Source organism: Malus sylvestris, chromosome 10, assembly GCF_916048215.2.
Source record: "Malus sylvestris chromosome 10, drMalSylv7.2, whole genome shotgun sequence".
In the NCBI taxonomy this organism is placed as follows: domain Eukaryota; kingdom Viridiplantae; phylum Streptophyta; class Magnoliopsida; order Rosales; family Rosaceae; genus Malus; species Malus sylvestris.
Window position 1 is genome coordinate 34,425,037 of NC_062269.1, and position 22,639 is coordinate 34,447,675.

The 22,639-nt window shown below is 36.9% G+C and overlaps 1 protein-coding gene across 1 annotated transcript; it reads left to right on the forward strand.

Moving 5' to 3' along the window:
* Positions 1–323: 323 nt before the first annotated feature.
* LOC126587923 (thioredoxin O2, mitochondrial-like) lies at positions 324–2,496 on the forward strand. The gene is made up of 7 exons (XM_050253024.1): positions 324–603; positions 714–779; positions 885–935; positions 1,046–1,125; positions 1,381–1,425; positions 1,652–1,746; positions 2,287–2,496. The coding sequence occupies exons 1-7, from the start codon at positions 357–359 to the stop codon at positions 2,294–2,296; spliced, it is 594 nt and encodes a 197-aa protein (XP_050108981.1). The 5' UTR covers positions 324–356; the 3' UTR covers positions 2,297–2,496.
* The last annotated feature ends 20,143 nt before the right edge of the window (positions 2,497–22,639 follow it).

A 22,639-nucleotide genomic window follows, 5' to 3' on the forward strand; every position in this document is an offset into this window, starting at 1 on the left:
TATTGAGTGATCCTATCAAAAGATGTCCATAGCAACGCATACAAACGCATGAGGCTAGCAGCTACCCTACTCAGTACCCATAGAAATAATTCGTCGAATAGTTGGAAGACAGATTTCAAAAGCATCTCAGATTTTCAAAGCGCAACACACAACTCTTCTGTAACTGATTTCTAAGTTCGGGGGGAGGGAGGTGGTGATTTCAAAGCCTATATGCTTGCACACACAAAAAATAACAATCTTTATGGGTTGTGTAGGCCTTATGGCCCAAGCTTATATACTTGCATCAACTGGCCCATTTATGGCCTCTTTATTTTTGCCTTAAACCCCCATACAAAGAACCAAATCGAGAGAACAAAATGGCAAGGAATTCAGGTGTAGCCATGGCACGGCAATTGCTCGGCGATCGTAGCAAGTTCTGCGCTGCGCTTCTTCATCGTCACAACCTTCCTTCCAGTTTTTTCCAAACCCTGGCTTCTTCAATCCCCACCTCACCACCTCCGCCGCCCACAGCAACCCCTTCCACCTCCAAACCCTTCTCCAATTCCCTCCACCACTCCCCAAACCCTCGCTTTCTGCAGCTCCGACCTCTCTCCTCGCCCTCAGGTACTCCGTATTTTTGTTATTGTTTCGGCCATTGCTCAAAGTTTCAATTTTTGAATATTGGGTTTTGGAATAGCTCATTAAATTGAATTCTTGATTAACTTGAATTTCAGGTTCCTCAAACATTGTTGTCATTAAGTCAGAGGATGAATACAGCAGCGCAATCAGCAAAGCTAAGGGTAATTTTTCTGGGTTTTTTTTCGGTTTTCGAAATTGTTTTGTTTTGAGAAAACTTATCAAAGATTTATGCAAATTATCTGATTTATATGTTAAATTTCATATAGACGGAGCTGAGCCAGCACTTTTCTACTTCACTGCAGTCTGGTGCGGGCCTTGTAAGTTCGAAAGACGTTTTCTTTTAAGCAACGAAGTCATTGGCACGAAATGTGGCGTAATTATGTGTTTTGAACTTAAAATTGGTACTTTGGTGTGATCTCTTGTGCAGGCAGGTTCATATCTCCGGTCATTGGAGAGTTGAGCGAGCAATACCCACATGTAACAACATATAAGATTGACATCGACGAGGTGCGCATTCGCATCGGAATCTAGTTATTATGGAACCTAGTTATATGTTAAGTGTTGTTAATTATGAAATCTAGTTATTTGTTACGGGTTTCGATTCTCAAGTTAGTTTTAGCAATAACTTTACTTGTGCGCTCATAGCCATCTGCCGTGGAATGGTTAGCTAGTTTGAATGTAATTTCATTTATTTTTAATCTGGGAGCATGATTTTTTTTTTTTTTTTTAATTCATACCTAACCTTGTTTATTATATCTACAGGAAGGACTTACAAACACTTTGGGCAAGTTGAATATTTCCTCTGTGGTAAATGATTGCTCTTATTATGTTTGAAAGAAAATGCTCCAATTTGTTTTGTTCTTCGTATATAGCTTCTTTTATTCATGGCACTCGTGGGATGATCTTTTTAGGATGGTCTTTTGAATGGATTATTACTGGTTTTGCTTCTTAGTAATTCTATATGTTTTAACTTGGATATGGTGAAATCCAAGCTCCATTTGGTTCGTGATCTGATGTGTGTATTTTGGTGCAGCCTACATTCCAGTTCTTTCAAGATGGAAAGAAGGTGGCTGAAGTTGTTGGTGCTGATGTTGCTCGCTTGAGAGACACTTTTGCAAAACTCTACAAGTAATTCTTTAGTACATTACACTACACTTGTGTGCTTTCTCATTTGTGAATGCGGTGTTCATATTAAGTGCATAATAGTTTTTAGCGGTTCAAGTTTCTCCAAATGTGATCAGTTCTATAGCTCAATTTATATTAAACCCTATCGTAGGATTTCCATTTTATGTGTGTGTAACTAAAACTGTTGGTGTTGATGACACTTAGAAAGTAGCTATTGAAAAACGTGGTAGTTGCATAATTCATTTGCACTTGTGTCTTTGGAGCTGTTAAATTTGGGTTACTCTTGTTGTATTGGTTTAACTTGTGTAAGTAGTTTCCAAAGAGATGCATAATTCAGGATTCTTGGACATGCTTGTGAATCGATAGTTCATGTTCTCTTGAATTGCTTTTGCATGTGAACAATAAAAAGCGTTCATGCTTTTGCTTTTGTTTGCACTTCCGCACTCTCAGTCAAACGCAGAGACACTGACACATTTCCGTATAGTTTCTAGCTTTCTGCTGTATGATCTGGAATTATGGCTGAGCAGTAGTTTTGTGTTCCAGGCAGGAATGAGTGAGGATGATCAATCCGCGCCCGAAAAAAAAAAAGGCGATCAAGAAAGACTCACGGACAAAGGAGAGAATAAACTAAAGGAGATTGTAAGAATTATTTTGTGCTGGCAAGCTGATTGTAAGATTGCCTTTTCTACTATAAACGGTTAACTTGTTCGACAAGTTTGGTTTTTAAGGCTTTATCAAATTTGTGTTGGTTTATACGGTCGTCGTACCCAGTGCACAAGGCTCCCGCTTTACGCAAGGTCTGGGAGAGGTGAATGTTGGTTTATATGGTAATTAGTTAAAATCCAAAACCCTCCATGAATAGACAGTAGGGTTTTTCTCACTTGGAAGTTTAATTGGAATCACTATCAAGATATAAACTATATATTCACAAAGGGTTAACAAAACAAAGCTATACATATTTTCCCCGCATGTATGTGGGTCTGAATGTTAACGCAAAATCTCTACATTTGATGTCATAACCAAATCCTGCTACAAGTGAGGTTTCTCTATTAATCTAGGGCAAGGGAAGATGACCGAAGCTGAAGTTTGGGGCCTGTAATTCGGACTCCAACTTGCTCTTGAAGAAGGCATATTTAAATTAACTATTGAGACTGACTCTGACTTTGCTGTGTTATTGTTGAATCAATCTGTGCAAGATATTTTTCACCCTCTCGCTACCCTTTTGAAGAGTTGCAGGGATAATGATGAGACGGATTGTGCATTGTGAGTTGAAACAAGTTTCAGGGAACTGAACAATGTCGTATATCAGCTATAGCCAAATAGAGCTACAATTTGGACCTTGGTCTGTATATTTTAGAGCTTCCTCCCATAGCTTATGCAACATTAATGTGGCAGAAACTAACACACAAATTAAATAATATTAAGACAGTTGTAGTATGAGTAAGTAGGGATCGTTCTAGGCTAGGGATTAGAAGGAATGCTAATCAACACTAATTAGACTTAAAAATTGAAAACTAAGCTAAACTGACACTAAACATAAGGGGGGAAGTTTTTGGAGGAATTCTAACTTAAAACAAGTAAATTGAAGAAACAAATTAAGTTTGGTACGAAAATTGGGTGAAAGGCTAGCTAGAGGATTCTTCTCCACACATGAAACATATGCATACAAATCGATTTCCAGTTATTCTTTCTATAAACCATAAATGACAATGCCCCAAATTAATTGTGAACCACACTAATTAACTCTCAGATTTTCCTAATTTCACTGAATTGGACTTAGCGACGCAACCAAATTATTCTTATCAAGTCCCTATATGTACATGATAGAGATACATATCAAAGATCACTAAGTTCTGTGAAAATCATAAACATTGACAAGACATTCATAACTATGAACTACATGATACTCTTGCTAGGAATTTACTTAACACAATCATGACTAGTGACTTTTACTACTCGTAAATATAAGTTCATAACGATTAGGTGAAATTCCCTTATATTATAGCATCAAATCTCTGCATGCAAACTAAGTATGCACCCTTAATCAACACACAAGAACAAGTTCTTAATAAAACAGATAAGTAAATTGCATTCACGGTTTATGAAACAATAACTGGATGTAATCAATTCATATAAAACATATGATCATGGCTTCGAATTCACCTCTAGCTAAAAAGAAATTTAGTTACGCATGTTCGTCATAACTAAATAAAACCAATCTAAATTAAACATTGAAATCAAATAAGGATAGAAAGAACTCTTAAACACTCCAGCAATGGCAGATTCGGCTCCTCCTCTAGATGGCAGAATTGGCTCCTCTTCTCCTTGCAAGCACGGCTCAAAATCTCCTTCTCTCCTCCAGAAACCTGCGGCACTCTCATCATCAATTTTCTCTCTAAAAACTCCCTCTAAAATTTGCGGTAATAACTTGTATTTATAGGGCTAGGGCACGACCTACTTTGTGGTGAAAAATGATTAAGTTGTTTGCAGTGTTTTAGGACTCCTTAAATCATATTAGAAGTGGTTGAATGTGATAAGGAATCCCCCTTGTAGTTGGAGATAAGGTAATGTAGGATTAAACTATGATAAGATAAGATAAGAAAAGGTTGAGATAAAACAGGACTGGATAAGATAAGGTAAGTTTGGGTAAGGATATGATAGGATTAGATAAGGTTTGTTAAGGATAAGGTTTCCCCTTAATTTCTGATTCCTTGTCTCCCAAGCCTCACTCTTAATTCCTCCAGATTGTAGCACATTTCTAGCATTATTTAAACACCAAAAACGTCCATCCGAAGTGCTCCCCACGCATGTTATCCAATCCAAGTCCAAAACTGCTCCAAATTGCTCCATTTAGCCATTTATTGTCGTCTTTGCCAATTGGACCTATAAACACACGAAAATAGCTTAAATCACTATAATAAATAGAAACTAACTCACTAAATGCAAAGAAACAAGTTAACAAAGTCGCATAAATATGTTCCTATCAAACATTTAGCGAATGATCTTATAGGAGCCCTTAGGGTTGCTCAATTATATTAAGGAGCATTTTGATATAGGCGTCTCGTTTTTCAATTTCGTTGATTAAACATCTATTTCTTTTAAGAATTTGATTAAACATCTTTTCTACAATTTTATTAAAGGTACATTTGATTATATTGATACGTTTGATACCTATAATATGGGTACATTTTGTTTTTAGTACATTTATAATCTAAACGTGCCAAAAGTCGGTACATTTATTTTCAATGTACCATAAGTTTTAAATACATTTTTTATGTAACTATACTTAAAATTTTAACAAATTAATGAAGTTTTCTTATGAAAGTATTAATGACCTTTTTGATAAAGGAAGAGACTAATTAAATATAATAACATAAATAAAAAGTTATTTTTTTTTAGTGATAATAAGGAATTAGTTAAATTCATATTTTTAATAAAGCCACCAATTTAAAATTCCTAGATTGTAGGAAATTAGTTCTTAGCTAGCTTAAGTGGATATATACTAAATAAATTGAAAAATACTGAGTTTTTTGTGACATATGTTCTTATCAATATGTGAGTGTGTAAATCCTAGGTAGAGATAAAGTATGAAGCCTTTGGGATCTAGAAGATCTTTCCTAATATACTTTGTATTACTTGGAAAACAAGTTTCTCTTCTCCTAATTACTATAAATAAAGCACAAGGAATGGGGAATTAACACACAATTCCTCAAGTCTATTCTCCAATCTCTTTCTCTTCCCTTTGCCGCACCTCTCTATTAAATATAGGCCACAACACGTTATCAGCACGCTCTTCAAGCTATGCTAAAGAGAATTTATTCGTCTTCAATTAGGGGAGTATTACGTTTCAATTATTTTTTTAATTGATTAAATTTTGATTTTATTGAATTCATATACTTTTTTTTATTCAATTTATTTTTCTTCTTATGTTGAATGTAACACAAGTTTGAAGATGAAAGCCGATATTGAAGAAATAATTTTCTGCATCAAACCAATTCATCAATATCATCACGCAATTAGGTTCTTCCAAAACAACGGTTTTTATCTCGATATTTTTACAACCCTGATAGCATGAACATTCATCATAATACATGACCCAACTTTACGTTTTTCGAATTTTAGATTCTACATAAATTGTGTAGGTTGCACAAATTTTTGGGCCTAGGTTGCACATACCATTTTTTTAAGCCACCCGTGGGCTTAATTTTTCTTTTGGGTCCCGAGGTTTATTTGCCTAATTATTTTTAGGCTTTATGGGTTTTAAATGTTTTTTCGCCCAACTTTTAATTTTGGCCCGAAGTCCAAATAATTAAATTATAAATTCTATAAATATTTGCATAATTTCTTGTTGCATATTTTTGTATATATTGCATTTGTTTGCAGGTATTATGAACTTGAAGTTCATACTTCCGAATCCGAAGTTTTGGAAAAGTGTCATAGAAACCTGAAGTTTCTTAACGCGCAACACTCATGTTGAGACTCGAAGTTCTCCATGCTTATATCCGTTCAAACTAAACCATATCTTAGAAACTGAATGTTCTAACTTTGATTTTTATGGAAATTTTATTTCCTAAAACACCAATCACATTCTTGTTCCGCCATTCAGTGTATTGTCGAACCGTAATAAGTTCGATTTCACTGATTTGGAAGTTTCGAACAAGAAACTACTTTATGTGGATACAAGACATGACACATTGCTTGACTACGACTAGTTGCGAAATCATTGTAGCCGGTTCTTCATTCGAAGACTTATGCCTGAAGCAATATCAAATGGAAATACCTCACTGCCGAGGACTTAATAGCTCTTTGACTCACTATGGACTGTTTCAAAATCATGCAAAGATGAATTTTTGCCCGAAGCAAAACATGATTGAAACTTTTACGCCCATGAATATGTATAATTCTGAAGTTTATATCCGTTTAAATTTTGACTGGACAAAAATCTTTCTAGTCTTTCTATATCTAAATTGCTCTTGAAGTAGCAGTATAGAGAGCGGAAGTTTACCAAATTCTCGGATCTGTTTACTACTACACTTGTGAGAGAAAGACACCCTAGCAATTTGGCTGGGAGCTACCGAACGATATAGACCCAGTTTCGGCTGGAGTCTATCGAATGAAGGTGCTCTGCTTCGGCAGGGATGCACCGAACAATAATGCTCTGCTTCGGCAGAGGCCTACCGAACCCAAATCTGGGTTCGTCTCTATCCCACAATCCCATTTTCGAGTTTGTTTTACAACATATAGTAGAATCAGGTCTGCCCATAGGTAGTATCACGCCCGAAAAATGATCCATGTCACCTAAAAACTTCAAGAATAAAGGATAGTATTCTCGAACCTCAACCCTACAGAATCTAACTCCGTTTTGACGAAATAGATCATTGGTTTTGCACTTGTATGTGCCTCTACCAATGTTGTTGAGGAGTATCATTCCTGTAGTCAATCCGTGAGACTAATTTTGCTCCACCTAACACACTTGGAAGAGCGAAATTTGACATGGAATGCCGTATTGGCCAAACCCCCTTGTATATTTGGTTTAATTTATGAATAATATATTTTATTCTCGAATTTAAGATTGATGTTTGGATGTCACTATTATTCTCGAATAAGAGTTGATTAACGAAATTACCACATGTGACTACAATTAACTCATACTTAGGTATGTTTTGTGGGGAAGTTAGCTTGTATGGCTTTATGCTAACATCATACCTAATCATCCCCTGACAACCCTTCTGGCTTATCCAACCTGTTTGTGGGGCATGGCACTATCCTATATTGTCAAATGGTACTAATTTTACCTTAAAGGGAAGCCTTATACTCATTCGTTCCGAAAGAATACCCTTTTTGAGTTTTAAGGATATTCGAGAGCACTATTACCATATTGAAATCAATGTAGAAAAATGGAGTAAAATTCCTTAGCACATTACCATATTGCACTTCCTATGAATATAGCCAAATGCATATTCTAGAGAAGATGGAACGCATAACGAGTGGATTACACCCATTCAAGCCACTAAGTGGCCGGCCAGAAGCCTACGATTCCGAAGGAATTTTCGTTATGGATGTACATTTGGGATATCTAGGATGATTCGTGATGCGCCATTTTGGGCATCCTTTTACCAAAAGTAAAGAAATCATACTTGGACACGTATTATACCTTAGCATCCTCTATCTTTTCTACAAAGGATTCAAATGGGACATTTGTGGATTAATTCAACCACTATGCGGACTATTTAGATACTGTATAGTATCGGTTGATGCTTCTACACGTTTGTCACACGTGTGGCTGTTGTCCACAAATTGCATTCTCCATACTGGTAGCTTAGATTAACAAGCTCAGGGCTCACCACCCTGATTATCTAATCAAATTTATTTGATTTGATAAGTTGGAGAATTTACATCGAAAACTTTAACTTTCGATGGATATTGCATGTCGGTTGGGTTTTGAAGTTGAACATCCAATCTCATGTTCATACCCAGAACGACCCAGCAAGAGCATTCATTAAACGCCTTCAAATGATTGTGTGATCGATTGGTCATACGTACCAAGTTCCCGATCTCTGCTTGGGGCCATGCAATATTGCAAGCAACCATGTTGGTCCACCTGAGGCTCGTTATGACCCAACCTTATAAAACGGGTGTCAGTTGGTTACCAGATACAAACCTGACATATCGCATCTGCATGTCTTTGGTTGAGTGGTCTATGTGCCATTTTGCACCGCCTTTATGTACAAAAGAACAAAGGGGTCCTCAAGGAAGGATGGAAATCTATGTCGGTTATGATTCTCCTTCTAATATTTGTTACTAAAGAACCTTTTCCAGGTGATCTCTTCACTGCTCGTTTTACGAACTGTCATTTTTATGAGATAGTCTTCCCGCCGTTAGGGGGAGATAATAACGTCAACGTTCCTAAAAGAACAACGCGAATTCTCGTGGACGTCCCCACTATGTCACATCTCGATCCCAATCTAGATCGTCAGAGTATAACCAGACACTTCCTTTGATCTAGCAAAAGTGACAAAATCACATATACCAGCTACAAATGTGCTTGCAAAGATGTGTACCAAATGTACGACAGACATTCATCCCGAAAGTAGGAACGCCACTACTGTGGCCAACCCTCGTACATTAACGGCTAGCCAATCAATCTGTCATAAGCTAGAAGCTTGATAGATCACTCGGTTCGAGGATTCACTTCCCCAAAAATGAAGGAATATGGTATGAACAAATCCGCCTTTCGATCGCTGTCTCAAACCTTTTCATTTAATGAGATTAAATTTGGATCACTCCCGAGACCTGAAGTTCTTGGTCCTGTATACTAGTTTGGATGAGATATGAAATTGGAATGAGATTATCATATATGATGTTTCATTTATATGGTAACTACAAACGTAAATGAAAAGTGACGATAACGAACTGTGTTCCATTGATTAGTGTCAACGTAGAACTGATTGGTCAACTAGAAGAATCAATCTATGACGAATGAGAAGCATGAAATAGTGCAATATGACGCCTTATGGCGTAAGGTTTCTCTCATACGCAATGTGATTGATTGCAGCATTATAAATGTGGTTGTAGTCTCTCTAGGATCGTGATACGAACCTACATGAAGTTTCCAAATGACTTACATGTACTGATTCAAATAGTTATAGACCACAAGAACATCATCTCGGTTCTTAAGATGCCTTCACTTTGCGGATGCAGAACTATCCAGGCAGATATGGTATACTCGTCTAAGTGAATATTTGATCAGTTAGGGATATATGCCCCTGCGTGTACAAAATCCAAAATTGCTAGAGTTGAGAATACTAACTCGCACCTAAATCAGACTTTAAGATGAATGATCTTGGGAAAACTCGGCATTACCTCGACTTGAAGTTTCGAGCTAGTTCCAATGGTATTCTGGTCCACCACTTGAACTAGACCCAGAAGGTGTTGCGTCCAAGTACACCCTAATCGTCTGTATGCTAGATGCAAATGAGACCTTTACGGAGGGTATGAAGCATAAGGTTCCATATTGGAACGTGAGGTAGCCATATCTAAGTACCATGGGCATTTGTTGTACTTAGCTCAAATGCACTAGATCGGACATCTTATGTGCTGATAATATTTTGGCATAAAGCAACACTGCGCCTAACACGCCACTACCAAATTTGGTGTTAAAGATGTTTTTCTGTTACTACAGATTTGGGCTTATCTATCCCTATGCATCTCAGAATAGATCACACCCCCTTAGTCTTCGGAATGATGCCTACCTTGTGGGATTCACTGAATCAGACCATTTGTCTGACCGCACAAGGTACGTTCCCAAATGGTTATGTATTTGCCATTAAGGAACACCGCAATATCTTGGAGGTCAACTAGATAAACCTTTTGTTGCGAAACCTTTGAATCATTTCAAGACTCATTATGTTTCATCACGTGAGAGATATGGTCGAGAACTCTTGTTGAGCATATTCAAAATCCTTGCGATTTTCATCCATCGTTGAATCCCAACATTGATCCATGATGACAATGCCGTATGTATCGACCAGATCATGATACATCCAACAAGTCAACACCAAGTATATTGTGTCTACATCAACATGAGCATCAGAAGATTGAAGTCAAGCAGTCTGATCCTTACAACCTTGTCGACCTCTACACGACATCACTACTGAAGTCTCCAGAAGCTTGTCCAAGGAATTGGTATACGTAACTTTCTCATTTGCGATGTTTGTAGTTTCATTTGGAAGTTTTGTCAAACTCAGGGAGAGTATCCAAAAGTATACTCACTTGACCTTAATGTACTCTTTTTCCCTACAATTAGGAGCATTTTCCCCCTAGGGTTTTGCTACCTAACTAGGTTTTAATGGGGCACCCATCCTGGGTTGGTCATACCCTTGTGAGCTCTTCTACTTACGTCCAGAAGACGTATAGTTTTGACTTAATGCAACTTCTCACTTTTCTCCTTAGCCGATGGGTTTTTATCCCACCTTGGGTTTTTCCATAACGAGGTTTTGTGAGTTTTACCACCTATGCATTCTTCCACTAGTTTTGAGACTCGCATTCGCTACTTGGGCCGACTAGACTAGATGACTTCATCAGTTGCTTCTACATTTGCCTGAAGATCTGATATGCCATCTACTTGAGTATTTACACACTCAAGGGGGAGTGTTGTGACATATGTTCTTATCAATATGTGATTGTGTAAATCCTAAGTAGAGATAAAGTAGGAATCATTTGGGATCTAGAAGATCTTTCCTAATATACTTTGTATTACTTGGAGAGCAAATTTCTCTACTCCTAATTACTATAAATAAAGGCACAAGGACTGGGGAATTAACACACCATTCCTCAAGTCTATTCTCCAATCTCTTTTTCTTCCTATAGATGCACAAAACCGGAGGTCTTGGAACAACGTAAATCCGACCGTGAATCTGCAAGAAAGTAAATAACACAAGATGCATCGTGGTTCACCCCAATGTTTGGGCTACGTCCACACTGATTATTGTATTTCTCTGATATGTTGAAGAGGGAAAGAGAGAGCTTCTCTGTGAGGATGAGAGCTCTGAGAGGGTGGGGGTATGGCCTAAGAATTGGCCTCTTTTAATGAGGAGAGTGAGGAGTCATTTTATAGAATAAGGGCTCCTCACTTATTACATATTTTCCCCTCCATTTATTACATAATTACACTTGAGTCCCCCGAGTATTTATACGAGGTCCAAATACGGAGGCCCTAAGTATGGTACAAACAGTAGTCCCCTAAGTCTTCAGTCATGATAGTCTTTTGGCTGGAGACTTGAAATTTAGTCCATGTGTGGGCCGAAGTAACTAGATGTCGTCTTGAACTGATACTTGATATGAGGCGGTGCTCAAAGTAAAATGATGCTCAACTAGAAGTAGAACATGTTGCGAGGCTGCTCGGCTTGTGGCGTTGAAGGTAAGAGAGTCTCTTTTATAGAATAAGGGCTCGCTCCTCAATACATAAGTGATGGGTTGGGAGTGATGTTCGCGGCGAGGCGATTGCTCAGCAGACGACGATACTCTCTAATGATGGTGAGGGAGTCCCTTTTATAGAATAAGGGCTCGCTCCTCAATACATAAGTGATGGGCGCTCTCTAATGACGGTCATGAAGTCCCTTTTATAAAATAAGGGTTCGCTCCTCAGTACATGAATAATGGGTGCTCTCTAATGAAAGGGAATGAGTCCCTTTTATAGAATAAGGGTTTGTTCCTCAATACATAAATAATGGGTGCTCTCTAATGAAAGTGAGGGAGTCCATTTTATAGAATAAGGGTTCGCTCCTCAATACATAAGTGATGGGCTAGAGTCCCCTAAGTATTTTTCATGAGGCCCAGTTGAGGCCCAATATATGGTACATAATATAGTGCCCTAAGTCTTTAGTCAATAGGGTATGTTGGCTAAAGACTTCAAATTGAATCCATGTATGGGCCGAAGTGACGATTGTTCGGATGCGGTATTTGTATACCTTGCACTGAAGCTTTGTAGGTGAAGCTTTGCAAGTGAAGCTTTGAAGCTAGAGCTCTGTAAATGAAGCTTTCGAAGCTAGAGCTTTTGTAAATGAAGCTTTTGAAGCTAGAGCTCTGTAAATGAAGCTTTTGAAGCTAGAGCTTTGTAAATGAAGCTTTCAAAGTTAGAGCTTTTGTAAATGAAGCTTTCAAAGCTAGAGCTCTGTAAATGAAGCTTTTAAAGCTAGCTCTGTAAATGAAGCTTTTGAAGCTAGAGCTCTGTAAATGAAGCTTTTGAAGCTAGAGCTTTTGTAAATGAAGCTTTCGAAGCTAGAGCTCTGTAAATGAAGCTTTTAAAGCTGATTGACATGAGTGATGCTTATGAATGTTTATGCTGATTGACATGAGTGATGCTCATGAATGTTGACATGAATGGTGGTTATGAATGTTTATGTATGATTGATATGAGTGATGCTCATGAATGTTTATGTATGAATGACATGAGTGATGCTCATGTATAATTTTAGAGTACTGGACGTACTTTTGATCACCTAGTGGGTGATAAAAGCGGCAGGCTGCCGAATAATTTTTTGTAGTACTGGGCGTACTTTTGATCACTTGGTTGGTGATAATAGAGGGCCTGGCTCTTTTGGGCATATGGGCATTCGCCCTTCACATAGGTTTGGCAATTCCTGACACGACCCGATAACCCGACATGACACGACACAAAATTAACAGGTGTTTGGATCGACACGATAACGAATCGGGTGTTATCGGGTAACCCGATAGGCACCTGTTAAGATAACGGGTTGGTTCGGGTATACACGTGGGTAACACGATACACGATAAGCAGAATATTAATTTAATAATTTTATAACCCTAAAAAATACTATAATAATTATATATATATTAATTTAACAATTTTATACCCCTAAAAAGTTTAAAACTATAATAATTATATATATATATATTAAATTAACTATAATAATTATACCACCAAAATATTAACTAAAATAATTATAACAATTATATATACTATAATAATTATACCCCCAAAATATTAACTATAATAATTATAAATATATATATATATATATATTAAGTTTTAAATTAAATTTAATACCCCTAAAAACTATAATAATTATACGTACAAAATAAATAGATTTAAATCTACATAATAAATAAATATATATATATACACACCATTGAACTTGATGGGATACACAAAACTAATTTCAACGATCCAACCGTTAAACTCATTTATATATGCTTCGAGATCGCATCAGCAAAAAATCGCAAAAAATAAACATTCAGAGATAAAGTAACGGGACAAAACTTTTCGACGGTTTTAAAACAAAAAATCACAATTTAACGGTTATTTTCACTCCGATTTTGATGATTTTTTACAGCTACACTCATTGACCTTATATGAATACAATGAATGAATTCGATTTTCAATTTAAAATATTTACACTAGTGGATACCACAAAATCTTATGTTATATTTAATGAAAGTATAAATAAACTTTAAGTGTTAGTGAATCTATTGTTTTGATGGGATACGAATTCTATGAAACTAATTTCAATGATCCAACCGTCAAACTTGTTTGTATATGCTTCAAGATCGCATACGCCAAAAATCACAAAAAACAAACATTCAGAGATCAAGTAATGAGACAAAACTTTTCGATGGTTATAAAACAACAAATCACGATTTAACGGTTATTTTAACTCCGATTTTGATGATTTTTTACAACTACACTCATTGACCCTATATGAATACAATGAATGAATTCGATTTTCAATTTAAAATATTTACACTTGTGGATACCCCAAAATCTTATGTTATACTTAACGAAAGTATAAATAAACTCTAAGTGTTAGTGAATCTATCGCTTTGATGGGATACGAATTCTATGAAACTAATTTCAACGATCCAACCGTCAAACTTGTTTGTATATGCTTCGAGATCACATACGCCAAAATCACAAAAAATAAATATTCAGAGATCAAGTAATGAGACAAAACCTTTCGACGGTTATAAAACAACAATTCATGATTTAACGGTTATTTTAACTCCAATTTTGATGATTTTTTACAGCTACACTCGTTGACCCTATATGAATGCAATGAATAAATTCGATTTTCAATTTAAAATATTTACACTAGTGGATACCACAAAATCTTATGTTATACTTAATGAAAGTATAAATAAACTCTTAGTGTTAGTGAATCTATCGTTTTAATGGGATATGAATTCTATGAAACTAATTTCAACGATCCAACCATCAAACTTGTTTGTATATGCTTCAAGATCGCATACGCCAAAAATCACAAAAAACAAACATTTAGAGATCATGTAATGAGACAAAACTTTTCGACAGTTATAAAACAAAAAATCACGATTTAACGGTTATTTTAACTCCGATTTTGATGATTTTTTACAACTACACTCCTTGACCCTATATGAATACAATGAATGAATTCAATTTTCAATTTAAAATATTTACACTAGTGGATACCACAAAATCTTATGTTATACTTAATGAAAGTATAAATAAACTCTAAGTGTTAGTGAATATATCGTTTTGATGGGATACGAATTCTATGAAACTAATTTCAACGATCCAACCGTCAAACTTGCTTGTATATGCTTCAAGATCGCATATTCCAAAAATCACAAAAAACAAACATTCAGAGATCAAGTAATGAGACAAAAAATTTCGACGGTTATAAAAAAAAAATCACGATTTAACGGTTATTTTAACTCCGATTTTGATGATTTTTTACAACTACACTCCTTGACCCTATATGAATACAATGAATGAATTCGATTTTCAATTTAAAATATTTACACTAGTGGATACCACAAAATCTTATGTTATACTTAATGAAAGTATAAATAAACTCTAAGTGTTAGTGAATATATCGTTTTGATGGGATACGAATTCTATGAAACTAATTTCAATGATCCAACCGTCAAACTTGTTTGTATATGCTTCGAGATCGCATACGCCAAAAATCACAAAAAAACAAACATTCAGAGATCAAGTAATGAGACAAAACTTTTCGACGGTTATAAAACAACAAATCACGATTTAACGTTTATTTTAACTCCGATTTTGATGATTTTTTACAACTACACTCCTTGACCCTATATGAATACAATGAATGAATTCGATTTTCAATTTAAAATATTTACATTAGTGGATGCCACAAAATCTTATGTTATACTTAATGAAAGTATAAATAAACCTTAAGTGTTAGTGAATCTATCGTTTTGATGGGATACGAATTCTATGAAACTAATTTCAACGATCCAACCGTCAAACTTGCTTGTATATGCTTCAAGATCGCATATGCCAAAAATCACAAAAAACAAACATTCAGAGATCAAGTAATGAGACAAAAAATTTCGACGGTTATAAAAAAAAAATCACGATTTAACGGTTATTTTAACTCCGATTTTGATGATTTTTTACAACTACACTCCTTGACCCTATATGAATACAATGAATGAATTCGATTTTCAATTTAAAATATTTACACTAGTGGATACCACAAAATCTTATGTTATACTTAATGAAAGTATAAATAAACTCTAAGTGTTAGTGAATATATCGTTTTGATGGGATACGAATTCTATGAAACTAATTTCAATGATCCAACCGTCAAACTTGTTTGTATATGCTTCGAGATCGCATACGCCAAAAATCACAAAAAAACAAACATTCAGAGATCAAGTAATGAGACAAAACTTTTCGACGGTTATAAAACAACAAATCACGATTTAACGTTTATTTTAACTCCGATTTTGATGATTTTTTACAACTACACTCCTTGACCCTATATGAATACAATGAATGAATTCAATTTTCAATTTAAAATATTTACATTAGTGGATGCCACAAAATCTTATGTTATACTTAATGAAAGTATAAATAAACTCTAAGTGTTAGTGAATCTATCGTTTCGATGGGATACGAATTCTATGAAACTAATTTCAACGATCCAACCGTCAAACTTGCTTGTATATGCTTCAAGATCGCATATGCCAAAAATCACAAAAAACAAACATTCAGAGATCAAGTAATGAGACAAAAAATTTCGACGGTTATAAAAAAAAAATCACGATTTAACGGTTATTTTAACTCCGATTTTGATGATTTTTTACAACTACACTCCTTGACCCTATATGAATACAATGAATGAATTCGATTTTCAATTTAAAATATTTACACTAGTGGATACCACAAAATCTTATGTTATACTTAATGAAAGTATAAATAAACTCTAAGTGTTAGTGAATATATCGTTTTGATGGGATACGAATTCTATGAAACTAATTTCAATAATCCAACCGTCAAACTTGTTTGTATATGCTTCGAGATCGCATACGCCAAAAATCACAAAAAAACAAACATTCAGAGATCAAGTAATGAGACAAAACTTTTCGACGGTTATAAAACAACAAATCACGATTTAACGGTTATTTTAACTCCGATTTTGATGATTTTTTACAACTACACTCCTTGACCCTATATGAATACAATGAATGAATTCGATTTTCAATTTAAAATATTTACATTAGTGGATGCCACAAAATCTTATGTTATACTTAATGAAAGTATAAATAAACTCTAAGTGTTAGTGAATCTATCGTTTCGATGGGATACGAATTCTATGAAACTAATTTTAACGATCCAACCGTCAAACTTTTTTGTATATGCTTCGAGATCGCATACGCCAAAAATCACAAAAAACAAACATTCAGAGATCAAGTAATGAGACAAAACTTTTCGACGGTTATAAAACAAAAAATCACAATTTAATGGTTATTTTAACTCCGATTTTGATGATTTTTTACAACTACACTCATTGACCCTATACGAATACAATGAATGAATTTGATCGTCAACCTACTCCAACGACTAGCCCAGAGTCTTGATCTAGGTGTACGAATGAGAGAGAACCAAGATCAGGGACAACAACTTGCTCGAAAAATTCAAGCTTTTCAGAATCCCGACTGCACCCAGAGGAGTTTCCCAGATCAGCGTCTGCTTTGACATTGACGCTAACGATATCTTGAAAGTCTCTGCGGAGAACAAGACCACCAGACAAATCTGTAGCTTTTGTTGAGGACTGTGAAAAGCAAAAGATAAGCTTAGCTTGTAGCTTTGGAAATCATAGTGTTAGTTGGGGTGAAATCCCTATGAAATCGCTTTTGTTGCGGAGTCCTTTTGTTGGGGACTGTGAAATCCCTGCGGAGGATAAAAGTGTTTGAGATTTGGATCTTTTCTGTTTCTAGGTTTTTTGTGATTTTGCAGATTCACTGCGGAGGTGAAAAAATGAAAGAGAACTGACACAACTTTTCGTATTGTTTCCCACAGACGGTGCCAAATGTTGATGCACAAAACCGGAGAGTCTTGGAACAACGTAAATCCGACCGTGAATCTACAAGAAATTAAATAACACAAGATGTATCGTGGTTCACCCCAAGGTTTGGGCTACGTCCACACTGATATTGTATTTCTCTGATGGTATGTATTGATTACAAGGGTGGGGGGGAGTTCCCCAGAGAAAGAGAGAGTTTGAGAGGGCTCTCTGTTTGTGAGAATGAGAGCTTGAGAGAGATGAGCTTTGTGAGGGTGAGAGGGCTTGAGGTTTGTGAGGGTGAGGAGGCCCTTTTATAGAATAAGGGCTCATCCCCTTTTTACATATTTGCCCCTCCATTTATTACATAATTACATTTGAGTCTTCCGAGTATTTATACGAGATCTAAATATGGAGGCCCTAAGTATAGTATAAACAGTCCAAGACCCTCCAGTTTTGTGCATCAACATTTGGCGCCATCTGTGGGAATCGACACAAAAAACTATGTCAGTTCTCTTTCATTTTCTCACATCCACCGTGAATCTGCAAAATCTGTAAAAACCCCAAAAACTCCAAAGTTCATTACTTTTCTCTATATCCAGCAAACCCCATTTGAAAAATACTGAGAAGTTCCAAAATTTTATCACTTTTCTCTAAATTGTGCGAAACCCATTTCTTAAAATCTCATCATCCTTCCATAAATTGAACAAAACCGCCCCAACGCAAAACATCAAAAGCTGAGAGATGCAGTCGTCAGATCATCAAAAGCTTTTGCTGGCAGAGTCAGTGCTTGTCGGAGTTGTTGGTAGAATCACTACAGACATTAAAAGATGGGACCGTTCAAGCAAGTTCTCCCGATATACAATCGTCAGATCTAGACCCAGATCTGACCCTCCAGCTGAACTCCGTCGTAGAGCATCTACGACCACTTGCAGAAACAGGGCCTGCCGATTGGTCTCCTCCCCAAGTGCATCACCGACTATTCTCTCAACGCCATCACCGAAGAATTCTGAGTGTTGCTGGAGCAGCCCTGTCACGCCAAGTTCAAGAACCAAGTGCTCTACGTTTTTAATGTTTCTGGCTTTCTCTCTTTCTCCCTTCTCGCTAGTGTTTCACCTCATCGCTGTGCATTTCATAAACTCCTGGTGTTCCACCTCTCCCCATTCGCCATTCGACATTTGTCATCACTGATGCTTCATTCCTTTTGTTATCCATCTCTTTCAGTTTCAGTTGGTTGGTTTGGGCAGGCATTGGACCTCAATGGGTCCTCTAACACTAGCAGTGGACTCGAAAACGGGCTCAAGAACTTCACTAGATGAATATATCCGGAAAACATAGTATTGTCCTATAGGAACACGGAAGTCTGTTGCATTAGTCAGCATGCAGGAAGAGAAACCCTTTGATTTCTTACGCATTTTATTTGCAATCCGTGTGGCCTTTTACAGAACTGGGCTGGTTTACATCGTGAAGAAATGGTGGCTGCGGTTCGAGGACTGCTTCCATGTCTACTAATCATTCAAAGTCCCCAAATTCAACGAAAACATGCAGGAGAATAAGCTCTACGGACGAGTCACCAACTATCTCAACTCGCTCACCTCCATTGAAGAATCGAACTTCACCAACCTCGTTACCGGGAAAAAACCCAATGAAATTGTCCTCCAGCTCGGCGTTGGGTTGACCGATGAGCATGAGTCTGGGTTTTATCAGGTTGATATGCGAGGGAATTTGTTTGGAATGCTATCTGCACACCTGTTGTCACCTTTGGTGTCCCTCCACCATTTGGAGGCTGTAGATCCAATCTTCCCAAACTTGTACTCGTTGCTGTGTCGACACGCTGCCCAACTGCCAGTCCGCTGACGAGAAGCTCTCCGATTACAAGAATGAACCCACCGACACGACGCTGCAGTCGAGCTTCAAGGCGAGGTTGAAGTGGACGTTGGAGATCCACCAAAAGATTCATCTGGGTTTCATCGCCACCAAGTTGTAGATCCAAGAGTGGGAGCTGCTCGTCGTGTAAAGCAGAAAAGAAAGGTGAAAAGAAAAAGGAAAAGAAAAAGGAAGAAAAGCAAAAGATCTTCCTATTATTATGATTCATTTTGTCTGTCAGGTGAAGAGACAAAGAAGTGCGGTGGAAAAGCAAAAGCAAAGCAAATAAAATAAAATAAAAGCAGAAAAGAAAAGAGAACGAAAGCAAAAGCAAAAGCAAAAAATGGAAATGGCATTATTCCCTTGTCTGTCATCTGCCAAAAGAAAGAAAAATAAAGAGAAAGCAAAAGGAAGGCACATGGGGACACTGCAAAAGCAATGAATAAACACCCCACCAGAACGATGTAATTGATTTTTCTTATCTTCCGGAGACATCTGTATAACCCCATCAGAGGATAATAAAAAATAAAAAATAAATAAAAAAATAAAAAAGGGCAAAGCCCAAAATAAATGGGCTGGAATGTTGTGTGGAGGGCGAAGGCCCATAAGCACAAAATAGCACCAACCAGGTGACCAAAAGTATGTCCAGTACTACAAAAAATTATTTGGCACTCTGTCACTATTATCACCAACCAGGTGGCCAAAAGTACGCCCCACTACTACTAAAATTTATTCGGCACCCCGCCGCTATTATCGCCAACCAGGTGATCAAAAGTACGCCCAGTACTTTAAACTATTCGGCAGCCTGCCGCTATTATCACCAACCAGGTGATCAAAAGTATTCCCAGTACTATAAAATTATTCGGCAACTTGCCGCTATTATCACCAACCAGGTGATCAAAAGTTTGCCCAGTACTTCAAATTATATATAAGCATTACTCATGTCAATCATACATAAACATTCATGAGCATTACTCATATCAATCATACATAAACATTCATGAGCATCACTCATGTCAACATCCATGAGCATCACTCATGTCAATCAACATAAACATTCATGAGCATCACTCATGTCAATCAGCTTCAAAAGCTTCATTTACAGAGCTTTAGCTTCAAAAGCTTCATTTACAGAGCTCCAGCTTCAAAAGCTTCATTTACAAAAGCTCTAGCTTCAAAAGCTTCAAAAGCTTCATTTACAGAGCTCTAGCTTCAAAAGCTTCATTTACAAAAGCTCTAGCTTCAAAAGCTTCATTTACAGAGCTCCAGCTTCAAAGCTTCACTTGCAAAGCTTCACCTACAAAGCTTTAGTGCAGGGTATACAAATAACGCCTCCGAACAACCGCCACTTCGGCCAATACATGAATTCAATTTGAAGTCTCCAGCCAACACATTTTATTGACCGAAGACTTGGGGGACTACACTATGTACCATATATTGGGCCTTAATTGGGCCTCATGAAAAATATTTGGGGGACTTAGCCCATCACTTATGTATTGAGGAGCGAACCCTTATTCTATAAAAATGACTCCCCCACTTTCATTAAAGAGCACCCATCATTTATGTATTGAGGAGCGAGCCCTTATTCTATAAAAGGGACTCCCTTACCATCATTAGAGAGCATTGCCGCCTGCTGAGCAACCGCCTCGCCGTGAGTATCAACTGTAGCCCATCATTTATGTATTGAGGAGCAAGCCCTTATTTTATAAAAGGGACTCCATCACCTTCATTAAAGAGCATCGCCGCTAGCTGAGCAACCGCCTCGCCGCGAGCATCACTCATAACACATCACTTATGTATTGAGGAGCGAGCCCTTATTCTATAAAAGGGACTCCCTCACCTTCAACGCCACAAGCCGAGCCAACCAAGGCAACATAAGCCACAAGCAGAGCAGTCTCGCAACATGTGCTACTTCTAGTTGAGCATCATTTCAGATTGAGCACCGCCTCATATCGAGTATCAGTCCTAGATGACATCTAGTTACTTCGGCACACACATGGACTGAATCTTAAGTCTCCAGCCAAAAGATTCTCTTGACTGAAGACTTGGGGGACTACTGTTTATACCATACTTAGGGCCTCCGTATTTAGACCTCGTATAAATACTCGGGGGAATAAATGGAGGGGCAAAAATGTAAAAAGGGGAGGAGCTCTTATTCTATAAAAGGGCCTCCTCACCCTTACAAACCTCAAACCCTCTCACCCTCACAAAGCTCATCTCTCTCAAGCTCTCATGCTCACAAACAGAGAGCCCTCTCAAACTCTCTCTTTCTCTGGGGGACTCCCCCTCACCCTTGTAATCCATACATACCATCAGAGAAATACAATATTAGTGTGGACGTAGCCCAAACCTTGGGGTGAACCACAATACATCTTGTGTTATTTACTTTCTTGCAGATTCACGGTCGGATTTACGTTGTTCCCAGACCCACTGGTTTTGTGCATCAACACTTCCCTTTGCTGCACCTCTCTATTAAATATAGGCACAACAGAGTTGACAATTGTTCAAAGCTTCTTAATCAAATTTTATAAAGGAACAAATATTTAGTCTAAACAAATTAGAAAAAATGTAAGGGATTCTAATTACTCCTTATATAATTTAATTTGGTCTAGGTGTCTTCACCCCCTCCGTTGAACAAAAAAAAAAAAAAATCCAGCTACAAGTGAGAAAAGGTCTATCAATGTGTTTGGACCGCATGTTTTAGGCAATTAAGCACAACACAATTATTTATGGTTCTCTAATATAACAAGGCTAAATACCAATGGACCCTAAACTCAAATCGTAATTTCCACGCTCCAAATTTCTAATTTTATATTCTTTCTCTTGTTTGTGTCCATTAATTATCTCTTCATTCCTTCAGTCTCAAGGACAGAACAACAAAAATGCGAAAATCATCATCTGTTGTAACAAGAAGTGTCAGTATTTAAATCGAGAGCATTAAAATTACTATTCTTTTTAAAATCTCATACGAAGTTCCTTTCTAAAATATAAAACTATAATTTTACCTCAACCCAATTGGCGAACTTTGAAGGAAATACCGGTCAAGTGTCGAGTAATAATTAAGTAGAAAAATACACATGTCAAACTAAGTGTAAGCAAAGAGCATTAAAATTGATCATATCGTTTTTTAACGTTTAATATGTACTTAAGTCGAACAAATCCTTTGAAGAATGCGAATACATCATATATCTCCAATATTTTAACCTCTA

Excerpts from the sequence above, each read along its gene's own strand:
- LOC126587923 (XM_050253024.1), top strand. The coding sequence starts at position 357 with ATGGCAAGGAATTCAGGTGTAGCCATGGCACGGCAATTGCTCGGCGAT. Across the intron at positions 936-1,045 it reads TGCAGTCTGGTGCGGGCCTT|GCAGGTTCATATCTCCGGTC; the intron begins GTAAGTTCGAAA and ends TCTCTTGTGCAG. Across the intron at positions 1,126-1,380 it reads ATAAGATTGACATCGACGAG|GAAGGACTTACAAACACTTT; the intron begins GTGCGCATTCGC and ends TTATATCTACAG.